The sequence below is a fragment of the Macrobrachium nipponense genome, chromosome 18, assembly GCF_015104395.2.
Source record: "Macrobrachium nipponense isolate FS-2020 chromosome 18, ASM1510439v2, whole genome shotgun sequence".
Classification (NCBI taxonomy): domain Eukaryota; kingdom Metazoa; phylum Arthropoda; class Malacostraca; order Decapoda; family Palaemonidae; genus Macrobrachium; species Macrobrachium nipponense.
The window spans coordinates 18,651,681-18,664,390 of NC_087211.1; the positions used below are offsets into that span (position 1 = coordinate 18,651,681).

At 45.4% G+C, this 12,710-nt stretch overlaps 1 protein-coding gene across 2 annotated transcripts in view; it reads right to left on the bottom strand.

Moving 5' to 3' along the window:
* Positions 1-246: 246 nt before the first annotated feature.
* The window catches only part of LOC135196904 (glucosidase 2 subunit beta-like), an 80,095-nt gene continuing 67,631 nt past the window's right edge, over positions 247-12,710 (bottom strand). For both annotated transcript variants that reach the window (XM_064223714.1, XM_064223715.1), the window contains 4 exons: positions 9,846-9,975; positions 9,103-9,293; positions 8,784-8,927; positions 247-1,109 (listed from right to left, as the gene is read on the bottom strand). In XM_064223714.1, coding sequence (XP_064079784.1) covers positions 954-1,109; positions 8,784-8,927; positions 9,103-9,293; positions 9,846-9,975 — 621 coding nt within the window. In that variant the 3' untranslated portion in view covers positions 247-953. The remainder of the gene's footprint in view (positions 1,110-8,783; positions 8,928-9,102; positions 9,294-9,845; positions 9,976-12,710) is intronic.

The window sequence follows — 12,710 nt, forward strand, 5'->3', positions numbered from 1 at the left end:
GCAGTAACCTAGAATCTCTGTAAGCCCACTACGGGTATAACTATGGCATGTTTGTGCCCCTGCCTTCATTTGCCTTTCTGTAAATGGAAGAGAACTATCTTAATGTTAAGGAATACATTAATTTTGGATAGCTGTTATTTAACTTCCCTGCTGCTACAAAGAAACTCGTTTGACAGATTGAGAAACTACGATATACACTACACTTTCACGAAGCAAGTGGATGAGGTGGGAAAACAAAAGAGCTAATTCTTCATACAAAAGTTTATTAACCACTTCTTAAATCCCTAAGGATGATTTTCCAGGAATGTAATGATAATCACAGGTGCCATGTGTCAAAAAAATTTGGGTATGAATGTTTCATCCTTTATCAAAAGTTCTCACCCAGATTGAAAAAGAATAGGTGAAATAGATGCTATCTTAAAAAGATTATCTAGGCGTCATCAGAAGATTATACCAATATGATATAGGTTCTGATTCACTAACATTCATACAATAAATTGTGCCAACAACTTTCAAGCGATGTAACAAACTATACACTATTATGTCTTCTTATTTATAAATATATGTCAACATACCTTGGATAAATTAGTTTATCTGGTGGATACACACACACACAAACACATACAGCACTGACTTGACTACCAAAGAGCTTTGAACTGTTTGAGCCTTTGTATAAACAATCACGTCAACCATGAGGATGGGAAATCCTTTACCTAGTAATACACCTCAAAATAGAATGTTTATAGATCAGGAGATATATCTGTAGAAAAATAAATTAAAAACTGGTTTAAGGTCAATAAAAGAAAAAAAATGTTCCCTATGTTCAGCACAGTAGCATGGCAGCAGAGGCCAGTATATTAAAAAAGAAAAAACAATAAAAATACTACTATTAAATAACATTAGCCTATTATTAAACATCTACAAGTTATTTTTTTTTATTTGATTAATCATCCCTACAATTCAATATGACTATGCTCAAATCCTTCGTCTCCACTCGCATCCTCTGGTTTCGAGCAGACAGCTGGGGTAGTCATTATAAACAGGTATTCACACCTATTAGGTTCTGTAACACTCATCAACTTAGTTTCAGTGCCACAGGTAAGACGTACCTGAAATGAAAAGAAAAGAAAAAAATTGGAGGCACTGAAGTACTGCTGAACAGCCATGAGAGTTTACCCACTCACGTATATAAAGCCAGTTATGCTAAAGGTTCAAAATCCCTAAAAAATTACATAACTCATAGGGGCTCATAATAATCTTCATACATCAGTAGCTAAAGTAATACAGTATTGTTTATTAATAATAAATTTACTTTTGTCACATACTAAAGGTTGCCTGTTATAAAAACTATGACAGTGTCAACTCTTACTAATTAATGTTCAACAATAAATTAACATTTTCTACTCAAATAGTACTGTATTTCAGTTATAATACCAAGAAAAAATATTACCGACTGAAAATGTTCTGAAGTAATATCAAAGTTCCAAAGGTTAATAAGTTACTTATTTATAGTTTTATGAGGCACCAAATTCCTTGTGCAACATTTGACCTGAGATGTGGGTAGCTTGTCTATTTTGCTCACAGCCATATGCCAGCTAGTCAGTTGTTGGTTGACTTTTGGTCTCGCGTAGTTAAGATTTGTGTGTGCATGAGTCGTGTTAGCGCCCTTGTCTATTTTTTGCAGCAGACACTTGCTCTTCCAATGCTGTTTTCTCCTGTAAGTCTGTGTTGTTACAATAGTGCAGTATTTATTATTATTATTTTTGTTTAGGGGAAAAGGAACCTTAAGCAGGTTTCCTTTGTGTGTCCTCGTGCTAAACATGAACCATTGCGTTTTCAGTGTTTGTTTGTGGCTATGATGGAGGATACGAAACCAGATTATCATTGTTGTAAGGGCAACATCAAGCCTGTGGCAAGTTCATGTCCCTGATACAGTAGATTAACATCGTGTGTGTTTTGTATATAGGACAAGTGTAGAAGAGAAGCCAAATGTGCAGAGGGCATTGGTTGGCTTTCTCCCCAGTGGTCTCTTTACAAGAAACAGCACCAGAAGAAAGGGGAAAAAGTCAAGTCCCCCACCCCAGCTTTCCTGGACTTCCCAATTCTTATAAGGCTTCCACCAAGAGTAACTTCTCTTATGGCAGTGCCTCCTCTATGCTGATGGCAGAGGAAGGTCCTACAGTGGATGATCTCATGAAAAGGTCACAGACATCTCAGTGAAATATGGCATCCCTTCTTCAGCAAGCATTGGCAGGTGATCTTCACAAGTCCCAATCATCTTCCAACATTTGGAAAATAATGGCCCTCCACAAATGTTGGGTCAGTTTTCCGTTTCCACGACTGGTACTATCGCCTTTTTCCTACAACATTGAAGATACTCCTCCACTGGTCAGTCAGGCAATAGAGTTACCCAACCTCGATCTTGTTGCAGGTTGTGTAGACCTCACTCTGGCTCCAGCAACAAGCAGCGCAAGGATCCTCCCCAGTTCCAGCCAGCAACCTGTCAAGCACCATTCTGCAGACCACAGTGGCAATAGACAGATGTGTCCTCTGCAGGGGGCCAGATTGAAAGTCTCTAAGCCTTTCTTGTTGTCAGTCCAACAGACAGCAAAGCAGTGGCAGATCATGATAGGCACCTAGTCTCCCTAATTAGTTTCCAGGGGGGAGACCTGCATCAGGTCCCTACAGTGGCAGCAGAAAACATCCTGAAGAAAAGAGCAATGGGCTAATGGCTTCTCTCCTTAGTACAGGTGATGGACAGAGTGCTGGAAGACCTGAGGTAATAGAGATTTACAAGAACGCCTGCCAAGAATGCCACTCAGCCGTCCCCCACCTGAGAAGCTGCATTCTCAAACGCATTCTGAAGGGGGCTGGGCATGCACTTGGAAGGAGAGTGCATTTCATGGACATGAGGGAACCATGGAGAAGGAGAACCACATCAACCTTCTACAGGTAAGGGCTGTCTGGATGGCACTCCAACACTTCCTGCAGAAGTTGGAGATGTTGACAGTCGTCATGAACAGTACAACCTAGTGGTTGCTTCCATGAACAAGTGAGGTGAAGCCATCCCCCTGGTGCTGAAACACCTGGCAGTAAAGGGGCATGAATGGGCAGAGGCCCGCAGTCTAGACAAATCCAGCAGGTAGATCATGGGAAAGAAGAATGTTGTTGCCAACCAAATGAACAGGGTGAGTCAGGTGGTATGCACCAAGTAGTCCCTTTACCCAAAAGTGGTTGACTAGTTGAGGAGGGTCATGACCAGGGTATTCATATACCAGGGACTGAGTGGCGGCCCTGACGCCACAGGCGGAATGGTACGTATAATATTATCTACTCCACCTCCTAATAGAAATCTCAGGGCAGATCCCTGAAGTCTCTGACCTTCTAGTTTAGGAACACAATAGGAGGTAGCATCAAGTGATAGGATCTCTCCAGCTTCATGGCTGGAGGCTATCCAGCAACTTTGGCATCGGAGAGGCTTTTCAGAATGGTAGGCTAAAGCAATTGCTGCCAAGCTTGGACCCTCATCTGCGGAAGTCTACTAAGAATAATGGATGGTCTTTTGCAACTGGTGCTGTCAAAGGAGGAGCAATCCGCTCAAGACCTATGTAAGAGATGTAACAGACTTCCTTACCGTATACATCCAGGAGGAGAAGAGCCTTTCTGTCCCCGGTGTAAGGCAGCCCTAGCCCACATTTTCAGGTCCAGGAGGATAGATCTGCAAATCCTTGTGTACTGTCCACCATCATCATGCACCGAGAAGAGGTACAATCCAAAAGACTTAATGGTCCCCTCCCCTCATTTAAACCCCTCAAGAAGGTGACTGATGTGGATCTAAAGTTGAAAACCATTTTCCTCTTTGCCCTAGCATCGCAATAAGGGTGGGAGACCTACATGCCCTGTATTCCCTGTCATACAGTCTTACACACAGAAAGGTGGTCCTCCATCTCAGAATATGGATATGACTTAATAGTCAAGACCCTGAATCCCACAGTCCCAGACCTTAAGTTCGAGTGTTTCCATTCCCTAACTGAGAGACCGTGTAGGGGAGAGATAAGAACATGATGGTTCTATGTACTGTCAGGCCTTGAGACAATATCTGAAGCCCACCTACTCACAAACCAGCCTCTAGAAGACTGTTCATAAGTTCTGGCTGGCAGAAAAGAGAGATCTTCATAAGTATTGGCTGGCAGGAAAAGAGATCTCTCCAAGAATATCATCTCGTAGCTTTTTGAAGTCAGGGCATTATCTGAAAGACAGGTGGGAGTACTGCTGCCTTGAGCTCCAGGACGTTGATGTGAAGGTGCTTGTCGAGATGATCCCACACACCCGCAGCCAGCAACTCCTCCAGGTGCGCGCCCCATCCCTCGGCCGATGTGTCTGAAAACAGCAACATCTCCGGGGGGGGGGGGGGGGGTGTGTGTGTGTGTGTGTGTGTGTGTGTGTGTGTGTGTGTGTGTGTGTGTGTGTGTGTGTGTGTGCGAAGAAGCACTCCTCTTATGAGGTTCCCGTCGTCCAGCCACCAGGCTAGGTCCTGCCTCACCTCCTCCTTTAGTCTTTATTGAAGAGACCGCAGGTGAAGACGTCCATGAGGAACTAACTTCTCGAGAGACAACAGGTGACCGATCACGACCTGCCACTGCTGAGCTGGCTGCTAATGTCGGGACAGGAACTGTCCTGCTGCCTCCCTGAACCTGCTGATCCGCGAATCTGCGGGGAAGACTCGCCCTGCTACCGTGTCGATCACCATGCCTAGGTACATTATCCTCTGCTTGGGCTCGAGATCTGACTTCTCGTAATTCACTACGATCCCCAGATCGCAGCAGAATTCGAGGAGTCGATCCCTTTCCTGTAGCAACTGCGAGCAGGAGCTTGCCAGGACTAACCAATCGTCGAGATACCCCAGAAAATGTATCCCTACCGAGTGGGCCCAAGCCGACACCAGCGTGAACACCTGTGGGGCGGTTGAGAGACCGAAACAAAGTGCCCTGAATTGGTACACCGTCCTGTTGAGGATGAAGCGGAGGTACTTCCTGGAGGATTGATGGATGGATATCTGGAAATACGCGTCCTTCAGATCCACAGAAAGCATGAAGTCGTTCTCCCTGATGGAATCAAGCACTGGTCGTGCCGTTTCCATTGTGAACCGAGTCTGGCGAACGAATCGGTTCAAGGGAGAGAGATCTATCACTGGGCGCCAGCCCCCCCGAGGACTTCTCCACCAGGAAAAGTCGACTGTAGAAGCTCAGCGACTGATCCCATACGATCTCCACAGCATGTTTGCTCAGCATGGCTTCTACTTCCTGCCGAAGCGCCATGTCCTTGGTCGAACTAGGAACGTACGTCTGATGATGGACCGGGTTGGAGGTGAGGGGTGGCCGAGACTCAAAGGGTAGTAAATATCCCTCCCGAAGAATGTTCACTATCTAGGTCTCCGCTCCGTAGCGCTGCCACGTTGCCCAATGGCTCACCAGGCACCCCCCAGCTTCCGGCAGCAGGTGAGGGGGAACGCCGTCCCTAGCGTTTCCCGCCTCTCTCTGACTTCTTCCCAGATCCTCCTCGAGAGAAGGACTGGGAGGAGGGCTGGTTACAGTCACTCCTTACCATCGAAGTCGAAGGCAGAGTCTTTCCTCTGGGCTTCGACGAAGCGATCGTCTTAGCTGCAGAGGAAGTGCCAGCTAAACTCTTGGGCTTAGGCGCAGTCATTCGAGGTTGCCCAGCCACCTTCGAGACTGCCTGGTGGACTAAACGGTCACTGTCATCAGTGCGCCGTCGTTCCACCACAGCGTCCACCATCTCTCTGGGGAAGAGAGAGGAGGAACTCCGCACCGGTCCGTTGCGAAGACCCAAGGCTGCCTCTCGCCCAGCCGCCCTGGTTACTCGGGTGAGGACAGCGTCCCTATGCCTGAGAACCAGGTTGGCACACAGGTTAGCAGTCTGGTGGGCCAGGTAAGAAATACGTAGTCCTAACTCCAGACTGGCACAGTCTCACAAAAGCCGGGTCCCCTTCAAGAGTGATGTTTCCCGAGATGGCTGCAGCTTTCGACACTGTGAGGGACAACAGGTCGATCCATGAGACTGCTTGGAATGCTGCCATTGCGGTAGACTCCAAGGCAAGTGCCTCCTACTGCGAGAACCAGAGGTTCTCCGACAGGAGCTGCTGCAGAGACACCCCTGGAGTTAGCCTAGCTAGCTCCGGGTTAACCTGTTTGGGCGGCAGAGGGTCTTCTGAAGGCACGTAAAAACGCCTCTGTCGCGGTAGAGGTGGGGGAAGGAGCTAGGATGACCTACCGGACCGAAGCAAACCCTCCTGTCCGGAGACAAGAGCGTCCACCTGGCTCAGTACACTGATGTGGGCTCAGAAGGTGGGAGCAGCAATCCTTCCCCGAGGTCGTTGTGCTGACGAATCAGTGCAATAACCTCCGAAAACGACCTCTGGATCTCGGGTGTGATTGTATCCTGCGGAGACGGACTGTCAAGTCCGTCCAGCGAGAACGCCTCCCGAGAACCTCCTGCCACTTGTGCATACGATCTGGTCGGTCCTAGGACCGTGCCAGGTTCGTAAGGCGTTGTGGCGGGATCGTGAGGAGCGCGCCCCATCACGATCACTCCTGATTGCCTCACTCTTCCCGGTGTAGCCCAAGGAAGTTGAAGGGATAAGAGAGGAAGACCTGATGCTCCCCCCTCGATCGCCAACCTGCGGTGAGGATCGAGCTGTAGGCCTAGTCGAGCGGCTGGACCAAGAACAGCAGTGATGGTCCCGAGCATCAGAAGAGCTGCTGCTAGTCCCCCTCTCCTCCCGGTCCCGGTGGGAGCGGCGGTCAGGGGACCAGCAGAGTCCGCTGTCGTGGTGGGAGCGAGCGAGGCCTGTCCTCATGGCGTGTCACACTGCTTGGACCAGCCGAGGCTGATTCAGGCGACCGAGGGGACCACTTCCTTGCCTCAGCCCGCGGACGGTCTGGGACCGTCGTGTCAACCCTGGGTACCAGCGGCTCGCCACGAGAGCGATCACTGGCCTGGTGGGAGTCACCTGGGTGATTCCCGCCAGTCTTCTGCCCTGTGCCTGGATCCTGGCGCCGAGCGGACTCGGTTGCCTGGGTCTTGGCTGCACGGTCACCCATGGGTGACCATACACTCGGTACCTCTCGTGAACGAGAGGCCGAGACGGTACCTGGCGTCAGGCGAGGAAGTACCGGTGTTAGCCGGCACTCCTCCGGTCCCCATCTTCTTCCTTGCGGAAGGAAAGATGGGCCCCGTTCCCGAAGGAACAGGAAGACCGGCGGAAATCCCAACCACTCTGGACCCTTAGAAGTCTCAGAGCGAGACCTCTTGGGGGGGGAGGAGGCAACCTTCTTCTTCTTCGGCTGTGGGGCCTTAAAAGTCGAAGGGGGACGGAGCCGGGGCAGTTGCCGCAGCAACAGGGCCCAACTGCACCTGTCCAGAAGGACCTGGGGTGGGGGGAGCAACACCACAAACAGGAACAACAGCCGTAGGAACTGGTACTGGAACTGGAGCGGCAGCAGAGTCAGGAACAGGAGGCAGGACAGGAACCAGCGGCATCCTTGGTACTGGAGGCAGGTCCAGGGGAGAGCTCTTGGGACACCGGAAGTCAGGGGCTGAAGCAAGAGCGGCAAAACCAGGTGGCAGCGTCACAGCGTGTCTTGAACTCGCTGAACTCCGTCAGCGGCGCCTGCACAGCAGCTGTTGGGGTTACCATGGCTACATGCTGTGTATACACCAGGTGAGGCAGAGCAGCGTAGCCAGGCGTGGACACCCTCGTGGTGGTCGGGCCGTGCGTTACCGGCCTGGCCCTCCTCGCCAGATGACTCAGCAGCCCCTGAACCGTCTGTGTCCCTTGAAGCCCCAGCAAGTACCAGACCCGCCCGAGATCATCCCCCGAAGCAAGCATACCTGAAGAAGGAAACAGAGTCAAGTTAGTAGGGGGGGGGGGGGGGCATTTCCCACCCCGAGCAAACAGAAGACCCCGAATACAACTGGATGTCGGGGTACCTCACCCCCCCCTCCATGCTTGACTGATCGAGTGAGAAGGAGCGAGATACCTCCCCCGAAGGGGAAGGAGCCATACGAGGGAGCTGAGATGGAGGGAAGAAAGAAGAAGACGTGTCCGTGACCAAGGAAGCAACCGGAGAATCCTCCGATGACTCCTTGGCCAGCTTACGCGGCTTCTTCCTCCCCCCATAGCACTCCCACTGCTCCTCCGACCATACAATACACAAATCGCATGGCTCGATGCGAGAGCATTCTCGCCCTCTATACTGAGCACACAGTTCATGAGGATCAACCTCAACAGAGGACCGAAAGGCCCCACACTTACGGCCCTCCACACCAGGGCACAATCTGCGGCTGATGGGGGGCGAGGGGGTCTCTCCGGATCCCATTTCACAATCACAATAATCACTGTATTGATATACAAAACGCACACGTACTTACGTTTAGCCTTGCACATACACACACAGTAAGAGGGAAAGAGAAAAGCCTTCACACAGTGAAGAAAACAAAGCATACGACAAGAAGTGGGCAGAGGCGAGCAACACGTCCATCCACCAGCGCGGCCGAAAGCAAAGTGAATCCTCTCCTCGCAGTCGAGCTGACCACCAACTGCCGGACAAGCAGTTAACTACCGAACTCCCTTGTTCGAAGCTTACGACCATTTCAGCTGCCGCTAAGTTACATTCCTATTGTTAAAGGACCGAGGGTTTGTATACGTATGTACCGGAACAACTAGTGGTTTCCCACTTCAAAGAGGGGAGATTTCTACTTACATCTGCAGACCTTGTTGGACCATTCCAGCATGCCTGACCATTATTGTACATCATTCTGCTGTACCTGTCAGTTTCTGGACCACTCCATTCACCCCACTGGCCAAGCCGTGTTTCTCCATGCCCAGCTTTAGGTTTTTGAATTGCCTGTTAATGAGGACAATTTCAGACATTAAGTGGAAACATCTATTATTATAATACAAAACAATAAATATATTTACCCACAACACACAATAACTTTCAAGTTCCTAAGTCTCTGAAAATTAGCATAAAACAGTATAGTTGATTCAAATAAAGTATCCCAGAATTTTTTAAAACCAACCTTGTCAAAGGGGCAGAGTCGGTAAATGTATTCCCTATCCGTATATTCATAACAATTCCCCTCAAGGACTCGAAATTCTTCCTCTGGTCCATATTCTTTTTCTTGGGTTTCCTCCAAAGAGCGAAGCTCACGAACAAGATCTCGAACCTCTCTATCAGCCTCATCATATTCTGCGCGAGCAGCATTGGCAACTGGAGGTAGGGATGACAGACACTGTATTGTCAAACAAGTCTTTCAAGCTTGTATAATAAAAGTAATGAAAGAAAAATACAAAACAGCTTAACCTACCTCAATTGGCAAAACTGGTCGAAATTCCACAAAAATTACCTAAACTTGAATATTACTTTACACAAAATAACAACTTGATATGCAATTCTTTTCCAATAATTAAACATACAGTAAAAGAAAATTCTTTACAGATTAAATAATTCAGCTTGACAACAGAACTTTATGGAGCCAAAGTACCAACAAAACACCAAACTTGGGTTTATCTCAATGGAGGCCTCAAACAGATGTTTGAGATTCCAGTAACTCTTGATGCAACAGTTTATATGACACGAAGTAAAACTACTAATGACAGACATGGATTCAGAAATGTTATTAAATGGCTCTTGCACTAAAACACTACAGGTAACATTGCTACAAGAAATGTTTAACCTTTCAAAGCAAACATATTTGCTCAATGACATGTTGCTTCCATACAGTTTGTTTAATGACAGTTAAATTTAGATAAAACTACTTACCATCCACCAATTTTTGGGTTTCCTCATCATATTTTGGTTCTTCTTCCTCATTCTGAGTATCCTCAGCATCCTCATTTAGATCAAAGTCCTCTTCTGCCCCTTCTTCTTCCTCCTCCTCATCATCTTCATCCTAAAATTCACATAATATGATGAACATGGAATAAGACAAAAATATTTTTTAGCATTCCTAATTAATTTGTTTTTAACCAGGCATTAGAAAGAATGGCAGTGCCACTCAACATATCCAATTGTGTTGCAAGTAAAACACTCCAGCCATCTGCAAATAATAAGAGAAAATTCTAATTTACTTCCTAAGTGCGGCATGCTCAAAACTTCGAAGTGAACTCATTAAAGATATTCATATTCAGTAGCCTCTCAACTTCACAAATGCTTCAGAGGACTGGCATAGAAACTATCTAACAAAATCTGACATTAACAAAAAACACACATTATGAAATAAACCTAAACATTCCATGTTTCCCACAACTAACAGCAATTCCATATAAATTAAACTTTGCATTCATCATTCAATTCCAAAGATTTATTAGAAAAATGCAGCATGCCTAAAAAGGTAACCTATAGCAAAATATAAAAAATAATGTAGCAGATAAGTAGAAGGGTTGCTATTTGGAAATAACCATGCGTAACTATAGCCCCAACACTGATGGGTCAAACACAGATTTTCACCTATAGGCTTGGTCTACAATACTTCAATGGTAGGTGAGGCACAGTCTCCCACTACAAAGAGATACCACCCACATTTTTTATTATTACAGATGGCATTAAATGAGTCGAGATATACAGTTCTTAAGGATATAGTTCTTGTACAGCTTTGTACCTCTCATCATTCATCATTTCCAATTACTCTGTCTATTTATATTTTGTTACCAAAAATACATACTCTTGAAAAATTACTGATATTTACTAGTCTCCAAATGAATACACCAAATATTTTACATTAAGAATAAACATACTTTATTATTTATTACATTGTGTGTCATAAAAATCTACAATTATATAGTAAACTATATCATTATATAAAATAAACCAAGACTTTTGAACACCATTCAACCTGAACAGTGTTTCTCATCAGTGTTAATGTTAAAATGTAAAGTGAGGGGATAGTTTTCTTATGAAGAGCATTAAAAAAAAAGGGGGCGGGGCAAAAAGGTAACAGCCCATCATGAAAGTGCTGGTTTGGTTGTTATGTTATTCCAAATTCAACAGACAGTTGTGCCAACCTCCTTGATCTTCAAACTTCCTATGTTGCACCTGCCTGCAATGCAGAGGTGCCATAGTCAGAAATATCCACAGGGACATCGGCTATCTGGAGAGGAGAGGGGAAGAGGAAGCAGAGCATCAGGGTACACATGGTCAACATCAGTTTTGAAATGAAAATGTTGTATGTAGTGTTTGGTAATGAACCTGTTGGTAAAAAGGTTTTAATTTGTAAAACACTACATAAAGCATTTTAATTTTAAAACTGAAGTTGACCGTGTGAACCCTGATGCTCTGCTTCCTCCTCCCTCCCACTTTTCCCTGTAGATGTTTCCGACTGTGGCACCCAAGCAGTGCAGGCAGGTGCAACATCACAAGTTCAAAGATCAAGGAGGTTGGCGCAACAGCCCGTTGAACTTAGAATAATTTGACACCCAAACCAGCACTTCCATGATGGGCTGTTATCTTCTGGCCCTGGGTCCTCTTTTTTAAATGCTCTTCATAAGAAAACTCCTTACTTTACGTTTTAACATTAACACTGATGAGGAACATCGTTCAGGTGTTTGAAAGTCTTTGTTTATTGCACACAGTAATACAGTTTACTATACAATTGTGGATTTTTATGACACAGATTGTTCTTCACGAGATGGTGAATTTCTTAGCAATTAATTACATTAATATTTCCTAAAAAAAATTCTGATAACACGCTGAAACTATCTGGAAAAAAAAGAAAAAAAAATGAACACCTGAAAAAGAATCTGTGCTTAGGTAATAAATTGTAAAAATAATATTTAAATGTCTAAAAGATTTTTAAAACCACTTTTGCCAACCTGAATTCAATATTTTTATATACCTGGACACTGGCAAAGCTAACAGGTTTCATCTTTCCATTAACAGGTGCTTTTTCATATCTAGAGGCTTTCTTAGAAGAAAATATGCTCATGAGTCACTGAATTTTAGGCTGCTCAACTAGAATCAATGTACAATATATATGTACTGTGCATTACAATAATAACTTTAAAAATAATAAACTATACAAAACTATACACTAAGTACTAATAACTATAGTTCGATTCTTACATGACAGATTATAGTTTGAAGTCCAATGCACAGATGTGGGTCGGTACAGTATTTATGAATATCAGGAAGACAGGAAGCGTTAAGAGCAGAAGCAGCTTTAAGAAAGTGGCATTAACTTCAATCCCTCCTTCTACTGAAGGGTGTGTGTGCGCGTGATAAATAAGAATGCAGCATCTTCATAGCTTTAAGAAAATTGTATCATAGCAAAATGTTTCATAAACCCCAGGAGAGGTTTATGCGGAAAGTAGTAAACCCCTTATGATATTAACTGAGTGATATCAACCAATGACGGAGAAACAGATCTTGAAAACTGAGAACACCAGAAACTTTTCAAGAAACATCACCATTTTTGTACTACAAAGCTTTAAAATCCCTAAAGGAAATAAATGCTAAGATGCTATCTTTCCTATTCTAGTTCAACAAAACGTATCAAGATGATGTAAGGCAACACCAGGATATCTCTGAAACAACAAATGGAATGGAATATAGAATTTAGACCAAAGGCCAAGCACTGGTACCTGAGGTCATTCAGAGCTGAAAGGGATACAAAGACATTTGAAAGGTGTA